At 34.2% G+C, this 17,933-nt stretch overlaps 1 protein-coding gene across 1 annotated transcript; it reads right to left on the bottom strand.

Annotated features, from left to right (window-relative positions):
- Positions 1 to 462: 462 nt before the first annotated feature.
- LOC120077215 (cation/H(+) antiporter 1-like) lies at positions 463 to 4,589 on the bottom strand. Its single transcript, XM_090314166.1, has 4 exons — positions 4,421 to 4,589; positions 3,351 to 4,340; positions 1,760 to 2,688; positions 463 to 824 (listed from the first exon to the last, which is right to left on the bottom strand). Exons 1-4 carry the CDS (start codon positions 4,571 to 4,573, stop codon positions 542 to 544), a joined length of 2,355 nt encoding a protein of 784 aa, XP_090170292.1. The 5' UTR covers positions 4,574 to 4,589; the 3' UTR covers positions 463 to 541.
- Positions 4,590 to 17,933: the final 13,344 nt, after the last annotated feature.

Genomic DNA, 17,933 nt, shown 5'->3' with positions numbered 1-17,933 from the left:
TGCCACCGTCTCTTCCCCATTCTTCACTTGCTTTTCCACGTATCCTACTTATCCCATCGACACATGTCTACCATCATAGTTTACTACCCATTTAAATTACAAGTTTTGTTTGATAATCATTTGGCTTTTGGTTTTTCGTTGGTAAAAAATAAGTTTATAAACACTACCTCTACTTATAGTTTCTTTGTTTCGTTAACCACTTTCTATGACATTTTATAATAAGATTGCTTCTTATATATATAGTTACTTTAATCTCTCACGTTAAAAAAACAATAACAAAATTAAGATAAATATATCAAAATAAAATTACATTCATTTTCAAAATAAGCTAACAATTTTAGCGATGAATCTAAACTTACAATTTTATAATACTCAGGAAAGAATCATCACTACCTCTAATGAAATCAATTAATTGTTTTTAACTATTATACCACAAATTGATTACGTGATTCATGACTTGAAAACAAACTCCCAAATTTGACAAGGCAATTAATTTATTAATTTTAAATAAAGAAAAGGAAGAAAAATAGAAAAATAGATGCTAGTCATCAATGAGGTCCTTCTTTTGGTGTCTATGTTGTTGAACGACCAAAACTGAACCATTGATATTGAAGTCAGAAGAAGCCAAGAGGTCCCCGACGGTGCCGAGCTCAGGGCACTCCTCCCAGTCGCTCATCCCAGTGGTCAAGGGCGAGTGGCCTCGTCCTCCTTTCCCCACAATGAATAGGGAGTACATGTCTCCTATGTCTCTCAGCTCTGCCACTGTCTCTTCCCCATTCTTCACTTGCTTTTCCACGTATCCTACTTGTCCCGTCGACACATGTCTACCACCATTGTCCGCCACCCAGTTAATTTACAAATTTTGTTCGATAACTATTTGATTTTTGAAAAATTAAGTCTATGAACATTCGTTTCATCTCTAAATTTCTTGATTTCTTATCAACTTTTTACCAATGTGTTTAAAAACCAAGCCAAATTTTGAAAATTAAAAATAGTTTTTAAAAACTTGTTTTTGTTTTTGACTCTTGTACTTAAGAAAGATACAAATCATTGTAAGAAATTGAGAGAAAATATGCTTAATTCAAAAAAAAAATGAATGGTTACCAAACGATACTTTACTTTTTTGTTTTTTAGTTAAAATTAAACTTATAAACACTACCTCTACATATAGTTTTTCTTTTTCCTTTTTCTTTTTTTATCCACTTTCTATGATGTTTTCAAAAACTAATTCCAAATTTAAAAACAAAAGAAATAATTTTCAAATACTTATTTTGTTTTAGAACTTGAGTAAGAATTCAAGTTTTTTTTTCAAATCATGGTATATAATTTATGAGAAATCAAACATAAATTTCAAAAACATAAAACTAAAAAGAAAATCGTTACCAAACAGAGCATTAAGTTTTTAAGTCTATGTTGAACAAGTCTATGAGTTTTGAAAAATATCTAATAAGTCACTAAACTTAAAGACAAGATATTTAATTAGCTTTTGAACTTTAAAAATATCTAATTAATCATGAACTTTGAATATTGTATGTAATAGATCTATGGCATATTTTAAAGATTTTTTAAATGAATTTATGAACTTTATCTCTAATAACCTATCGATACCAAAAAATTTGAAAATTTAAACATCAATTAGAAATAGATTAAGAACTATCCGACACTTTTCAAAATTTAAATACTCATAGATAAAAGCCTATAATTTAACATTTTAATTTTAACTTAAAAAAAAAAAAAAGAAACAATAATGCAAACAAACCTGTCATAGAAATCAGCAAGGAAGGTATTATCAGTTTCACTAGAAGTGCTTCTCAAACTAGGCAGAGCCATCAAAACCCCATCATCCGACGACGTCGACGCCGCCGCCGCGTCCACGTCATCAACCGCCGGCGTCGGAACAAACCTTATAACGGTCAAGTTAATCCTTGAATGGCTAATCATTCTCCTACTCCATGCCAATGCTTCCCTATCATCTGGCCCACCAAAAAACAGCGTCGCCACGTGCTGCACGTGATCCGACATAAGCAAATGCGAGAACGACAAGAACCCGGTTTGAACCCGGTCCACCAAAATCCCAACAGAACATGGCGCGTGGCGTAGAATCTTCTGATTGGTTGTTCTAATTCCTTCTTTCCCACACTCCATTTTCCCATCAATCCTTTGGTGCTTATGAAATGGAAGAATAACAATCGAAACTCTCAAATCCTCGGCTGCATTACAAACATCCTCGTACAATGTTGGAAAAGCAGACACGGCTTTCGAGAGTGACATGAATATTTTTGTGTCGGATATGAATGCATCGATCGCGCAATGGATTTCAAGCACATCGTTGCCCCCGTAGCCTTCATCGTCGCTCAATTCGTCTTGTTCGAGCTCGTGGTACGAGAGGTTGGTACGGCGCTTGTGCAAGAGTTCGATGAGGTGGAGGAGGAAAGGGGAGAGGTGAGAGGTGTGACCGCCGCTAAGGGAAGAGAGGAGTGGGAATAAGCCAGAGAGGTGGCGAGGACCATAGGCGCACGCTAGGACGCGAAGCTCGTGGGTTGGGTCCGTGTGCTCTAATGACGTCTGCGTGTGAGAAAACAACTTGTGTTCGCGTCGTATTAGCATGGCAACAATAGGACCCGAGATTATGGTGTTAACTACTATGCTTATTAAGAGGAGGTTGTAGGCTCGAGGATTGGTCCATGACTGCAACCAAAAGGTACACAACTCTACCATAACCATCGTTAGTTTTATAAACATTTCCATGTTAACCCTACAAAGTAATACTTGGATGCAACATGCGCTCATCTTAATGAATCATACTCTTATCACATCTAGACAAGAAAAATATATTTCCAAAAAGAATTAAGAAGTTGACAAATCAAGGTTTAGGATTTATTGAAAACCCAGTAATAGAGACTAAATTTAAGATTTATTACAAGTATAGGGATTAAAATTCGACATTTGAAAGTATAAAGACTAAAATTTATCAAATGTGAATATTTTTACACTAAAATTGAATAAATTTCAAAATATAGAGATCTAAATGATATATTACCAAGTCTTAATTATGTCCTTAAACGCTGAATTTTAGTGACCTATGTAGGTAATGATTTTAACTAAATAATGATGAATTATGTCTAATTATTGGCTAATTCAATGTGATGTAAGAAAGACAACATAAATTGAACATCAGAACAAAACAACGAGACGTACCATTTCATTTTGTCCAGCTGTTCCACTTTTTTTAATCACTTGTTTGTGTTTCAAATTAGTCAACCAACATTGTCCAATAAACATATCACATCATCATTTAGATAAAGCTAGATTAATTTATCAAACTAAAAAGTGAACATATAATTACTTACAATGATTGATTTAGAGGCTCCACCAATGAGCAAGAGATCAGCATGGCCCTTCAAGTTAAGAACAAAACCAAGAAAAACCCCTTCATTCAAAGGGATGTTCAAGTAGTTGCAAGCAGCCAAAGTACCACTCATTTTGCTTCCAATACTCAACAATACCATAATTGCCACAATAATCACATTGCTCATTTTCCAAAGATTGTTTCCATCAAATTGGAATCCCACATACCCAAAATAGATTGGCAAAATAAAATTGTGCACTGAATAAGTCAATTTGTGCAATAAAGTCCTTGCTGATTTGCCTTCTTTTGGAAACATTAGCCCAAAAATAAAGCTGCTAACAATGCTGTTAAAAGATTCTAGCTCAATAATCACTGAAGCTGCAATGAGAAGAGACAACAAAAAAAAAACTTCCATGTTTTTAAGGTACTTTTGGTTACGGTTACGTTTGTTGAACCAACTTGCTAAGTACTTGTTGAGTATCACAACACCAGTAATAAATAGAGTACAAAAAATTCCTTTTCCAAAGCCTTGGAAAGATCTCAAGGCTAAAATTGCATTGAAAACGGCCAAACATGTCATTTCATTGATTAGGGCTGATGAAATGGCGAGTTTTCCGATGTCAGAAGTGGCGAATTTGAATTCGGCGGCGAGGCGGATGACAATCGGGGAGGCGGTGTATGCTAAAATCAGCATGATTATAATGAAAAACCCGAACTTGCTGCTTTTCTCTTCGAATTGTTGGTAGAGGAAGAAGGAGACAGCAATGCCGAAGATGCTGCCAACCGCAGCACCTCCACACGCAACGATGCTAGAGACACGGAAGTTGCGGACGATGTAAGGGAAATCGGTCTCTAAACCAATAAGGAACATGAAAACAATCCGGCTTAGAAAGCCAAAGATTTCGTAGTAGTCGGCAGCTGAAGCCTGGAAAAAGACGTCTCGAATTGCTTTTATGTTTGACAATCCAGTGGGACCCAACACTATGCCTGCCTACAACAAAATTCATTATCAAAAGTATTCATTCGTTGCAATGTGACTGTCTCTTAATAATTGTAAATCAATAATAATACCAGAATCTGTGCAATGGGGCCCGGTTGCCCGAAGGTCTTCAAGACGAGATGAAAGAAGTGAGAAAGGACAAGAATGAAGGAAACCTGGACGCCCATTGACGATAAAGGGTTGACCAAGTCTTCTTGGCAAACCATTCTATGTGTTGCATCCATTTTGCTTCAGCTTTGGCTCTGGCTCTTTTTTTTCTTTTGATTGATTGTAGAATTGTAAATGATGAGGATGAGAGAATAAAAATGGTTTGTTAGTTTTTCCCACTCTCTTAAAAGGAGAATTAACTTAAAAGGATCCACAATTTGCTCTGTCCTTTTGACCTATTCTCTCTATACACCTCATCTTCCAACAACTGTCAATTGAAATTTAGAACTATATCAATTTTGTTGATAGAACTTCTTTATCTGACCTAATTTTCTTTATTCTTTCTCATCGTTTCAAAAGAAATTGTGGTAATTAAGGTCCTGTTTTTTAAAGGAAAGGAAATTAAATACAGTAATTTCAAGATGGTGCAAATTTTGGATGTTTAGAAAATCCGATAATCCGAAAAAATACCCAAACCAACTTGAACCAATCCAAAATTATTATTAACTTTAAAATGTATATTCCTTTTACTTGTGATATAATTATATATACATGTATTTATTTTACTTTTATTTAATTGCATTGTTTTTTTTTTTTTTACTAGTGTGTTTATTCTTCAACAACTCCTAAAAATAGTTTTTTTAACAAGTTGGAAAAAGATGTCATTATATAAATTGAAATTCAGTTGTTAATTTTAATTCAATATATGAAAATAATTAAACAAAATTTTCATGTATTCACCTTTTATTTCTTTGCAAAATAAAAATTTAAATAAATTATCCAGGTAACTCAAACCAACCCATCTCTAATGATTCATGGTTGGGTTGGATTGGATCCATTTATTAATAAGGTTATTTTAGTTGAAAAAAATTACAAATAAAACAATTGGGTTTGGTCTAAAAAGTCTTCCAATCCAATTCATAAAAACCCCTAATGCAACGTTTCAATCTAAGACTCTTTCCATTAGAGTACGGAATTATGAGATCTTAATATATGTATATAATTATTTTTCTAAATAGTTCAATTAGCAAAAAAATTTTTTTGCCATTTTTATATAATGACATCTATGTACAATAAAAAATAGGAAATTATTTTAAATTAACTGCTGAAAATATTCTTACATATAGCAAAATTTCACAGTTCATCAGTAATAGACATTGGTAAACATCTATCAGTATCTATCGCTGATTGATGATAATAGTCTATCAGTGTCTATCACTGATTAATAGTGGCATTTTGCTATGTTGGTAAATATTTTGGTTCATTTTACTATATTTGAAAATAGTCCACAAAAAATAGCACTACAAGAATTTTGGTTTTTCCCGACGAAACTTTTCCTGATGCAAAAAAAAAGTGTTAGGAGTACTCAATTTTTCCGATGGTTTTTTTTGTGGCATTGGGAAAAAAAATCTCTCGACGAAAACATGACTAGCATTGGGATAAATCAGCTATCCCAATGTCATTTTCTTGAACCGTCAGCATAAACTGGGAAAAATATTTATTGGCCTCTCCCGACGCTAAAATTACACCATTGGGAGATAGTGCCTATCCTGACAGTATAGACGAGGCGTCGAGTTTTAAAGAAAAGCTAGAAAATTTTTATTAGAGTTATCCTGACGGTGTTTCAAATGACCGTCGGGCGAATGTACATATTCCGACGATTTTACTAGCGTCGGGAGAGGATTAAATTAAAAAACGTTTGAAAAATTTTATTAACGTTATCCCGACGGTGGGTCAAACTACTATCGGAAGAACACACTTAGCCTGACGGAGTAAAGAGTGTCGAGCGAGAGTCAGTTTAAAAAAAATGAAAATTTTTTATTAGAATTATCCCGATGGGAGTTCAAACAACCGTCGAGAAAATGTATTTTGCCTGACGATTATAAAAGCGTTGGGAGATACAGAATTTAAATAAAAGGATTTCCGAAATTTTATTAAAGTTATCCCAACTGTGAGTCAAACAACCGTCGAGGATAATATACTTCGCCAAACGGTGCATCGGGACAGGGTTAATTTTTCCAAAAAAAAAAAAAAAATTGGGAACTTTTATTGGAATTATCCCGACGGTAGTCCAAATGACTATCACAAGAGGGTCAATTTAAAAAAACTTGGGGAATTTTTTTGTTAGAGTTATCCCAACGATGGTCCAAATGATCGTCGGGAGAACATATTTAGCTCAACAGTTTTAGGATCGTCCGGAGAGGGTCAATTTAAAGAAAAAGGTTGATAAATTTTTATTAGAGTTATCCCAACGGTAGTCCAATGGATCGTCAGGAGAAGGTACTTAGCCCGATGGTTTTAAGAGCGTTGAGAGATGGTCAATTAAAACCCTTATTCACTTCAGCGTAGTCGCCACCCTCAATTTCTTCTCCTTCTTTCTTTCTTCTTTTCCCGTCTTTCTTTCTTCGTCTGCCCAATTCTTTTGAGTGTGTCCACCCATCCTTGCCCGATTCTTGTCGTCCGGTATGATACTCTCCTTTTGCCCTCCGTCCTCGTCTGCAATCAGGTACGAATTTCTATTTTTTTGTTGGTTTTTTTTTCTTTTCAATTAAGAGTTCTAATGGAGGATCGGTATGGGTCATTGAAGAACCTTGGCTCTGGAAATTTTGGAGTTGTTAGACTTGTTAGAGACAAAAAGACAAACGAGCTTGTTGTAGTCAAGTACATTGAGAGAGGGAAGAAGGTAAATAACTTATCAATTGAATTTAATGTTGTAAATTACTTAAACAATGGTGGGATTGAGAGTTTTGAGTCTGATTCATTGTTAGTTGATGGGATTTTCCTTGTGATTGTTTCTGATAGCTTTTGGCTTGATGCTTTTATGGCTTCTCTTTGGACTTGATGCTTAACTTGCTTAAACAATGGTGGGATTTGGAGATTTGGTTTTGATTATTCTTTTGGAAGGGTACTAGCCTTCGTATTATTTAAATAAAAAAATAATATTTTTTTATTTTTGAATATTTTTATTTTTTAAAAATGAAATTTATAGTAAGAGGAAAATCCGTCAACTTTAAAAATCGTGAGGGTTCAAGTCCCTCTATCCCCAAAACCCTAAAAAGGCCCTTGTAATTGTTTCTGACTACCTTTTCGCTTAATGCTTTAATGGCCTCCCACTATTTGTACCCTTTTTCTCTGTTGACTTGTGGAGAAAGTTATGAAGCTTTTCTTATGGATGGTGGTGTTGTTACATCTTCGATGTGCAATCCCTGTGGAAATTTGTTCATTAGCTTTTTCAATTGCATTTTAAAACTTTCTATGGAAATTTGTTTTGATTATCCATTTTATCTCTCTTTGCATATTGATGATGGCTCACCAGTTAGTTTATCTAATGTGTGTTGGGTTAACCACTCTTCACTAGGCTCAAATACTCAAGATCAACACTGGAAAGATGAAGAAAAGGCTAAGAAATATTTTTCCAAATCATCGATGATTGATACTCGACGCTCGACGTCTTCCTACTCGATGCTTGATGAGAATTCTCTTCTTCGTCTGACGAGTCTCTGTTAAATCCTCGATGGAACTCGATGACAACTGAAATAATACTCGATCTTACTCGATGATTCTTAAACAATACTTGGTGCGACTTAAAGGTGAAAATGATCAACTCGAAGCTACTCGATAGCGAAGATCGATGCACGATTGAACTCGATACTCTGTTGCGATTTGAATGAATGAATGGTGCACGATTTACATGAAGAAGATAATCATACGAACAAGAAAGATAAAGGCAAGAAGATGAAACACAGAGTTTACATGGTTGATTGATCAAAGGTACATGTCCTTGAGGTGAGAATCAAGTTTCTCTTAAGGTACATGTCTCACATTTCTTAGAAGCTTGATTGATCCATCCTTTAGCTTCAAGGATATTGGACCAACCTCTTTGATCTTGCAAGCTTCATTGTTTCCCTATGTACACAGATTCTCCATCTACATCCTTGTAAGTATTAAACCAAGGTCTGAAAGGTTTCATATGATAGGTACAATCGGAGTCAAGTACCCAGTCATACTTCCCAAGAGAAGGACTGATTTTGTTAGTTTGGTTTCTAATGGAGAATAAGGCATCAAAAGAAAAGTAAGAACCATCAACCACTGAAGCTTCTGGTTGTTTTCCCTTCTGATTCTTCTCTTTTTCCTGATTTTTCTACTTTAAGCTGTAACAATCTCTCATCAAGTGACATTTCTTCTTACAGTAGTTGCATCTCAGCTTGGTCTTAAATTTGTGTGTTTCACTTGACTGATTCTTGTTCCCCTTAGATTGATTCTACTTGTTCTTTCCCTTGACAAACAACCCCTCTGCACTGGGTTGCTCCTTCTTTGACTGACTGAAGCTCTAACTCTCTAGTTCTTAGTATTGAAATGATGGCATCAGTGGTAACCGATTCTCTACCATATTTCAAGACATTCTTCACCTCCTTATAGGCTTCTTGTAGAGAGTTTAATAACACAAAAGCCTCATTCTCATCGCCTATTTTCTCGCCAAGGCTCTTGAACTCAGAAACTATCCTTTTGATCTCATCCAAATTATCTGAAAGAGGCTTGGCAGAATTCATCTTGAACGTGAAGAATTTCTCCCTTAAGTACATCTTGTTAGGGAGATCCTTGGTTGCAAAAAGACCTTCCAGCTTGACCCACATCTTGTAGGTCGTGTCTTGATCAATCACTTGTCTCAAAATACTGTCACTGAGATTAAGAACCAGAGTCCCATATGCTGTAAGCTCCATGTCTTCCCTTTCTTGAGCTGACATAGTAGGTGGCAGAGTTGGCGAGTCCAAAAGGGCCTTGTATGCTCTCTGTTGTCCAAGAATAGCTTTGATTTTTGCCTTCCATTGGCCAAAATCGCCCTTCCCATCGAACTTCTCAATTTTATACCTTACAACAGCCATTTCTAATCTGATCGAGTATCGAGTCTAGATTTCTTGAGTATTTTGATGCTCCAAGAATGTTGACTTTGATGATCTTCAAACTCTCTTATACCACAAATTGTTGGATTAACCACTCTTCACTAGGCCCAAATACTTAAGATCTAAGCTGGAAAGATGAAGAAAAGGCTAAGAAATATTCTACCAAATCCTCGATGATCGATACCCGATGCTCGATGAGAATTTCCTTCTTTGTCTGACGAGTCTCTATTAAATCCTCGATGGAACTCAATGACAAATAAACTAATACTCGATCTTACTCGATGATTCTTAAACAATACTCAATGCGACTCAAAGGTGAAAACGATCAACTCGAAGCTACTTGATAGCTAAGATCATGCACGATTGAACTCGATACTCTGTTATTTGATGTGATTTGAATAGTGAACGAATGGCACAAAATTTGTAGGAAGAAGACAATCGTATGAACAAGAAAGTTAAAGGAAAGTAGATGAAACATAGAGTTTACGTGCTTTGGCAAGATTGCCTACGTCCACAGGAAGATCCAAGTTCTTTTACTAATGAAGATTGCGTATAGTTTTTGTTGTTTATAGAAAACTAGAAAAAAATGATGATAACTCTCTCTCTTTTTTTTAAAGATTTAGAGGTATTTATAGAGCATACCAACTGACTATTTACATAACAAAGTTAGTTATAAACAAATAAAAAGCTAAGGTATTTTAGTCAATGCTTTTTCAATGTGTTATAGAACAAAGCCTAATAATGATTAATATGCATCAATGTTTAAGCAAATGAACAATGTTTTAGTTCATTAAAGATAATTAGTGACTTTGTTTACGTTTTTTTCATTTAGACTTCATGATGAATTCTTCATTGACATGTTTGTTAATGATTGATTTGAAGGAAAAGATCATTCAAAAGTTTTTTTTTAAGTTCTTTTTCTGAAATAATTTTTTTATGGTTGAAGATTTAAGATGGCAGAGTATGTTGAATTATTTTCTTCAGATTGATGAGAAAGTTCAAAGGGAAATCATTAATAAATTAACACATGCCCTTTTTGTCCTTTTGAAAAGTATAAAAACTGGGGATCATCAAGATCACAGAGAGATTTGATTTGTTGGTGTTTGGTGTTGATTTTAATGGTTTATTATCGAGCAAAGAGCTTAATGGGTACGATTTGTGTGTGTTTATGGAGATTAATGCATAGTTATGTTTAAGTTTAAGTTTAAATTGAGATTTAAATTCAATAACTCCATATTTGTTTATGTTACCTTTGTGTCTAAATTTATTGACAGTTGCGAACTTGTTTATTGCCCAAACACTTGGAAGTTCTTTACTTCGGCTACTTATTCTTGTGTCATTCTTTTCTATTTCATTTTTCTATTTTTTTGTTTTATTGGATCAAAAGGGATTTCCAAGAGAATGACAATCCCCTGTAATAAAAGAAACTCTTAAAAGAAAACTTTATTTTGAAGGATGGTTGGGGAAATTCACCTAACAAAGAAACATAAACAAGAAAGATGAAATGAAATTAAAAGTCTTGATATATATTTTAACTTGGGTTTATTATTTGTGAGTGAATATTGTTCTTAAAGAAAACAACTCTTCTAACAAAAAATTAATACTTAGAAACTGAAATTATGTTTTCTGATATAACTAATTGTCTAAATCATAAAAGTTCAAGTTATCACATATATTATTAAGAATGGATAAAGAGTGGATTAAGATTAGGAACAAGTTATCAATTGAGTATGCAGAAAGAGTATACCAATTCCTTGAAGTTGCAAAACTTCATGTTAATAACTCGATTAAAACAAGATGCCCATGCAGAAAATATATAAATGCAATGTAGGAGCCAATATATGAAGTTGAACGACATTTATTCATTAATGGAATTTCTCCATCGTATCATTGATGGGTATGGAGACCTAATCAACTTGTCTAGGAGATACGAGAGTCACACATCTCAATCGACATATGATGATAGATTAAGTACGACAAAGATGAATGTTATAGATGAAGAAAATGAAATTTTGAATATTATAAATGATCTACTGTGTCCAATTGTCGATGTAAATGAAGAAGATAATGAGAATGAGATGCACATCAATGGCCATGAAAGAGATAACAATTCAAGCTTATTTGAAGACGTAATAAATGAAACACGTAACCATTTGTACCCTGGTTGTACAAAATTCTCTTCATTGTTGTGCTTGGTGAAGTTGATGCATATTAAGGTTCTTAATGGTTGGACAAACAAGTCGTTTAATTTTTTACTTGAATTGTTAAAAGAAGCGTTTTCCGTTGGAACATCTATACCTAGTTCATTTTATGAAGCTAAAAGAAAATTACGTGACTTATGGTTAAGTTATGAGTCTACTCATGTTTGCAAATACGATTGCATCCTATATAGGAAATAATTTTTCGATTGGTAACAATGTCCAGTATATGATGAGTCTTGGTACAAAGTTGAAGATGGAAAGAGTAAAAAGATTCCACATAAAACTTTACGACAGTTTCCTTTAATACCAAGATTAAAAGCGATTATTTGCATTTAAACATATTGTCATGAAATGAGATGGCATAAAGATAAACGTGTTGAAATTAATGGAGTGTTGTGACATCCAGCTTGAAGAATCTCATATCTAAGAGTTCCACGAGCGTGTTCGCATCGATTCGATCTTACAGTGACCGAAATACAACAATATACATTCAACGCACAGTTTTGCAAATAAAAATTAATTAACAGCATGCTAAGAACAAGAAAATAACAAGGGAAAGAGTTCCATACCAATTGAAGACGTTCTTCACATTTCAGAACTCAACACAGTAGAACCCTCCACGCAATCTACCAACACCTAGCAGCAGCGTCAACAACAGCAGCACGAACAACCGCACAAACACGAACGTCGCGGGGACGACACCACCACTAAAGAGCCCCGGGTATTCTCGGAGTGAAAACCCAAAGGATGGTCTTTGGTGAATTTGGTAGAGGAAGGAGGAAACACGAATCGTGTGGGTGATAAGCAAGTGGGAGGGAAAAAGGTGCTATTGCATAGCATGCTGCTTATCATTTAGAAGGAGCTATACGATTGTGTAGGATTTACTAAACGATCATTTAGGAAATGGTATACGATCGTTTAGTAAAATCGGTACACTATACGATCGTTTAGAGAAGCTATCCAATCGTGTAGGAAACAATGTGCAATCGTTTAGCCGCGAGGTGGATGATCGTTTAGGCGGAGAGTGCTATCGTATAGGCTCTCAAAAAAACTTAAGCGATCGTTTTCTTTTCTCCAATGCACGTTTGCGAAATCTTTTAGGCGATTGATCAAAATGAAAACTATTTTCATTTTAACTCATCAGTTACAATAAACGACGTTTCCCCACTAACCCACGTCCGAACATGAATTTTGGATTAATTATCATATAATTAATCAACTAATTAATTAATAAATATAATTATATTATATTTTTATTCTATAGTTTGATATCACATATCTACTATAGTATTTTCTCCTATACTTGATATAAATCATATTTATATCTAATTTCCTCCAAAATAATTTATCTCATATATTTAGCCAATTATATCATATATAATTAACCAGTCCAATTATATCATATATAATCAAACTTTCTCTTGTCAATTTGAACATTTCAAATTAACCCAAATACTGGTTCTCGACTTTATCCAAGCTACCCAGGGGACCTAATGAACCTGTGGCTCGAAGCTCCAACGATCCGTGAATAGCTAACTAAATTCTTTAGCCACGAGATCCACCATACGTTAACTGTCAGGCATTCCACTAAAGACCAACAGCTGAACTCTTCTTACCACATATATATTTTTGTGTCCATCAAATATAACCAATCATGAATACAATGACCCTTCACAGATGCTCGTAAGTACAGCTGAGCCAAATTACCGTTCTGCCCCTGTAGTTACATCTCACTCCTTAAGTACCACTGATTCCTCTAATGAACAATACAACATAGTCCAATTATGTGTGAATACCTCTCGGGCCAAGAGAAGGTGTGTAACACCACATCGTTCAAGCCCCAGAATCAGCCCTTAAGAGAGCTATCTATCTACTTACCTCTATCTCGGGGAAGGAGTAAATTCCATCTTGTGTAGCTGAGTTCTCAACTCCCAAATCAGACGAATCCCTAAAATGGTAGGTTTGAATCGGCAACCTGGCCACTCGCACCCATACAAATTAAAAGACCGCCCTCAATGGCAAGAGTTCCTAACTCACTCGGGATTGAGGTCATGTTACCTATGGTCATCTTAGTGAAGTGAAGTCTCTGTCATGAACGGTGTTATATAACGAGATGTTAACACTTCGTGGTTAGGTCTTATACAAACTCTTTGTATAGGACACCCTCGCTCGTATGTCCTCAACACAAATGATCAGGATCAGACCATCTGTGACAAGTCACAGCACTTGTGACCATTCCAAAAAGCGGGCCGCGTCCGTAGCGTTACCAGGATAAGGTTTCCCTCCTATATCCATATACTACAGACCATTTTGGTTATCACTCAAGACATGATCCAATTGTATGTCACCACATACATGCTTGAGTCACATACAGATAACCAGAGATTTTATGTTTATTTGTTCGTGGTAAAGCAAATAAAACAAGTAACTGAGCAAAAATACAAGATGTGAAGTAAATATCATATATTAACAATACAAGCGTTCGTACAAACTGTTTACAAACTACAGAACACGAGACTTTAGGGCATCAACCCCAACACAGCTGATGTTGAAGGGTGGAAGCATTTTGATAATGAGTTTCCTCAATTTGCTTCAGACCTATGAAATATTCATTTAGGGCTAGCTTCAGATGACTTCAATCCATTTGGGAATATGAGTACTTCGTATAGTATGTGGTCAGTGGTGCTCATTCCATACAATTTTCCACCTTGAAAATGCATGAAAAAGACAAATTTCATTGTCTCCCTTCTTATACCCAGTCCGAAATCTCCTGGAAAAGAAATTGATATTTACTTACAACCATTGATTGAAGAGTTAAGGAAGTTATGGAATGATAGTGTGCACACTTATGGTTGTGTTTGCAACAAATATTTTCAACTACGTGCGAGCTTATTATGGACTATTAATGACTTTCCTGGGTATGATGACCTATCTGGATGGAGTACCAAAGGTTATAAAGCATGCCCTATTTGTAAAGAGGATACATCATCCTTAAGGCTAAGAGGAAAGCAATGTTTTATAGGGCATCGACATTATCTTTCAGATATTCACAGTTGGTGCAAGAGCAAACAATATGATGAAAAAGTGAAACATAGATCTCCTCCAGTTTTCATGGATGGAGAAAATATCTTAGGAGTGGTGAACTTGTTAAACTTTTCTGTGTTTAGCAAACATCCAGAGAAACATGATAAAAAATGAAAATGGAGTTTAAATTGGAATAAAAATATATATTTTTCTAACTTCCATATTGGTCGAAACTTTTTTTGAGATATAAATTGGATGTTATGCATATCGAAAAGAATATTTGTGATAATTTGGTAGGTACATTGTTAAATGTTGAGGGAAAGAATAAGGATACAACTAATGCTCGTTTGGATTTAGAAGATCTAAATACACGAAAAAACTATACCTGCAATAGGTGGGGGATAAAGTTGTAAAGTCACACGCTGCATACATATTGACTACTAATGAAAAGGTTGCATTCTGTAAGTGGATGAAATCAGTCAAATTTCCTAATGGGTTTGTATCAAATATACTAAGATGTGTGAGTGAGAAAGATGGAAAGCTATGGGGGCTAAAAACTCACGACTCTCATATTCTGCTTCAGAAGCTTCTTCTAATTGGTGTTCGAGCATATTTAAAAAAAGACGTGTCCACTGTTATTGTTGAGTTATGCAAATTTTTCTGTGATTTATGTACAAAAACAATATCTATAGGGGATTTGGATTGATTACAAAGAGACATTATAATCATACTATGTAAGTTAGAAAAAATATTTTAACAGGCATTTTTTGATGTAATGGTGCACCTAGTAGTCCATCTGTCCTATGAAACAAAAGTTCCAGGTCCAGTTAGTTATCGTTGGATGTACCCTATCGAAAGAATTTTATGGACATTGAAAAAATACGTAAGAAATAAGGCACATCCTGAGGATTCTATAGCAGAAGCGTATATAATGAATGAATCATTGGTATTTTATTCTTTGTACATAACTAGAATTGAGACGAGGTTCAATAGAGATTAAAGAAATTATGATAGACTTCCAGAGAATGAGATATTTGATGAATTTTCAATATTTAGACAAAATGCGTGGCCATTGGAAGCACCAAGAGTAAGAACATTATCGAGAAAGAGAAATGTAGTGCACATTGGTACATCTTAAACAATTGCATGGAATTAAAATCTTATCGAAAGTATGTTTTGAACATTTTATTGTAATTGATGGATTTGATACAAAGTGTGAAATTGAAAATTGAGACATGTCTCTTTCTTATAAGTAATATTTGAGACTAATTCGACAAGAAGCTCAAATTCAGGATGATTTATATAGAAGGCACCAACAAGACTTTCTTGATTGATTCAAAACTCATGTAAGTATGATATTAAAAGACAAATAATAATTTCATTGAATTAATGTGAGTGACATTAGTTTTTAAGATCTATTGTGTTATACTGAATTAACAAGTTCTTTCATTACGTGAAAATAGAGATATATTTGATGATATATATTCACTAGTGATGGGGCCAACTTCAGAAGTGTGCTCATACAGTGGATGTATTGTTAATGCAGTATGCTATCATAGTATTGAGCGTGATACTTGTCGGAGTACACAAAATAGCGAGATCATAATGCCTTAAAAAAGTGAAGGTGGAAGTGATTTCCATAATTTCTATGGTGTTATCAATGAAGTCGTAGACTTCCGGTATGCCAAGAGAAGACGTGTAATTATGTTTAAGTGTACATGATTCGACACAAACCCTAAAAAGACCAATAGAGTACTCATAGCTTTGGGATATATATCAATTAATATAGCTCATCGTTGATTGTTAACGAGCCTTTTGTATTTGCCAGTCAAGCTAAACAAGTGCTTTACCTCAACAATCCCAAATATGGTAATAATTGAAAAGTGGTGCAAGTAGTCCAAAACAAGCGTGTGTGGGACATGCCAGAAGTAGAAGAACATGAGAATGACCAACCTAAGTTATTAGAAGTTGTGAATAGTATTCCTTGTACAATCGATGAGTCAATGAATGATATCAATTTATGTAGAGTTGAAGTTGATTCTTTAGTCGTAGAAGAACAGATAATTCAGCAAGTTGATGATGACTTCATAAATGACGAGGAAGATGATGTATAATCATCTTCTTATAGAAATTTGAGTCTCGATGAACTTCTTAATGATATGGATTAATCATGTAAATTTATCTTATTTTTCATTTCACAACTTACATATTGTTGTATAATTATTTAAGCCTCGTTTGGTAACCATTTGGTTTTTTGTTTTTGTTTTTAAAAATTAAGTCTATTTCATCAACTTTTCTTATAAGGATTCGCATATTTCTTAAGTACAATGGTAGAATCTTAGCCAAATTTCAAAAACAAAACAACTTTTTGAAAGCTACATTTTTTAGTTTTCAAACTTTGACTTGGTTTCTTAAACCATTGGTGAAAAGTAGATAATAAAGAAAGAAATTTGGAAGAGGGAGTAGTGTCCATAGGCTTGATTTTTAAAAACAAAAACAAAAAACAAAATGGTCATCAACGGGGCATTAGATTTTTGCTTTTTAAAATTATAACTTATAAATACTACTCTAACATATGATTTATTTGTTTTGTTATCTAATTCTTAACAATGTTTTGAAAATCATGCCGAAATTTGAAACTTAATAAACCAGTATTTAAAAACAAGTTTATGTTTTCGGAAATTGAATATGATTCAAATTAATGTTACCTCCTTACATAGAAATTAAAACTCTTATAAAGAAATTATGAGAAAAGAAACACAATTTTTAGAATCTAAAATCCAAAAACCAAGGGTTTTAGAAAATTAAGTTTATAAATAGTACTTCGACTTACATTTTGTTAATCTACTTTCTAAAACATTTTCAAAATTCATATCGAACTTTGAAAACAATATAAATGAAATTTCAAAAACGTATTGTTCACACAAAGTTTTCGAAGAAACGTGTTTTGTGGAGTTCAACTTGTGTTGATGTTGATTTGACGTGAATGTGGTTCGATCTCTAGTACTTGATCCTTTGATTCTCTCTCATTCGAATGTGTATATTTGACTCGAAGAAGCAGAGCACATGATGCTCTTGAAGTTGAAGTCTTGGAATAATCTTTGTATCTTTAGGAGACTTGTATCTTTAAGAAATGTTCAACTTCAGAAGTAGATTTTACAAGATTGGGCTTAATTGTTCTATGGACCTGGCACTTGGGTCAAACTAATTGGATTTTGGTCTTTAATTGGCCTTTGGGCTAAATTAAGCCTATTGTTGGGCTGAATTTGACTTTAGCCAAAATCTTAATATTCAATTCTACAAAAAAATAA

The sequence above is a fragment of the Benincasa hispida genome, chromosome 5, assembly GCF_027475165.1.
Source record: "Benincasa hispida cultivar pf3 chromosome 5, pf3_genome.v1.1, whole genome shotgun sequence".
Classification (NCBI taxonomy): Eukaryota; Viridiplantae; Streptophyta; class Magnoliopsida; order Cucurbitales; family Cucurbitaceae; genus Benincasa; species Benincasa hispida.
Note: the sequence above shows the minus strand (reverse complement) of the source record. Positions and strands in the feature narration are given on the sequence as shown.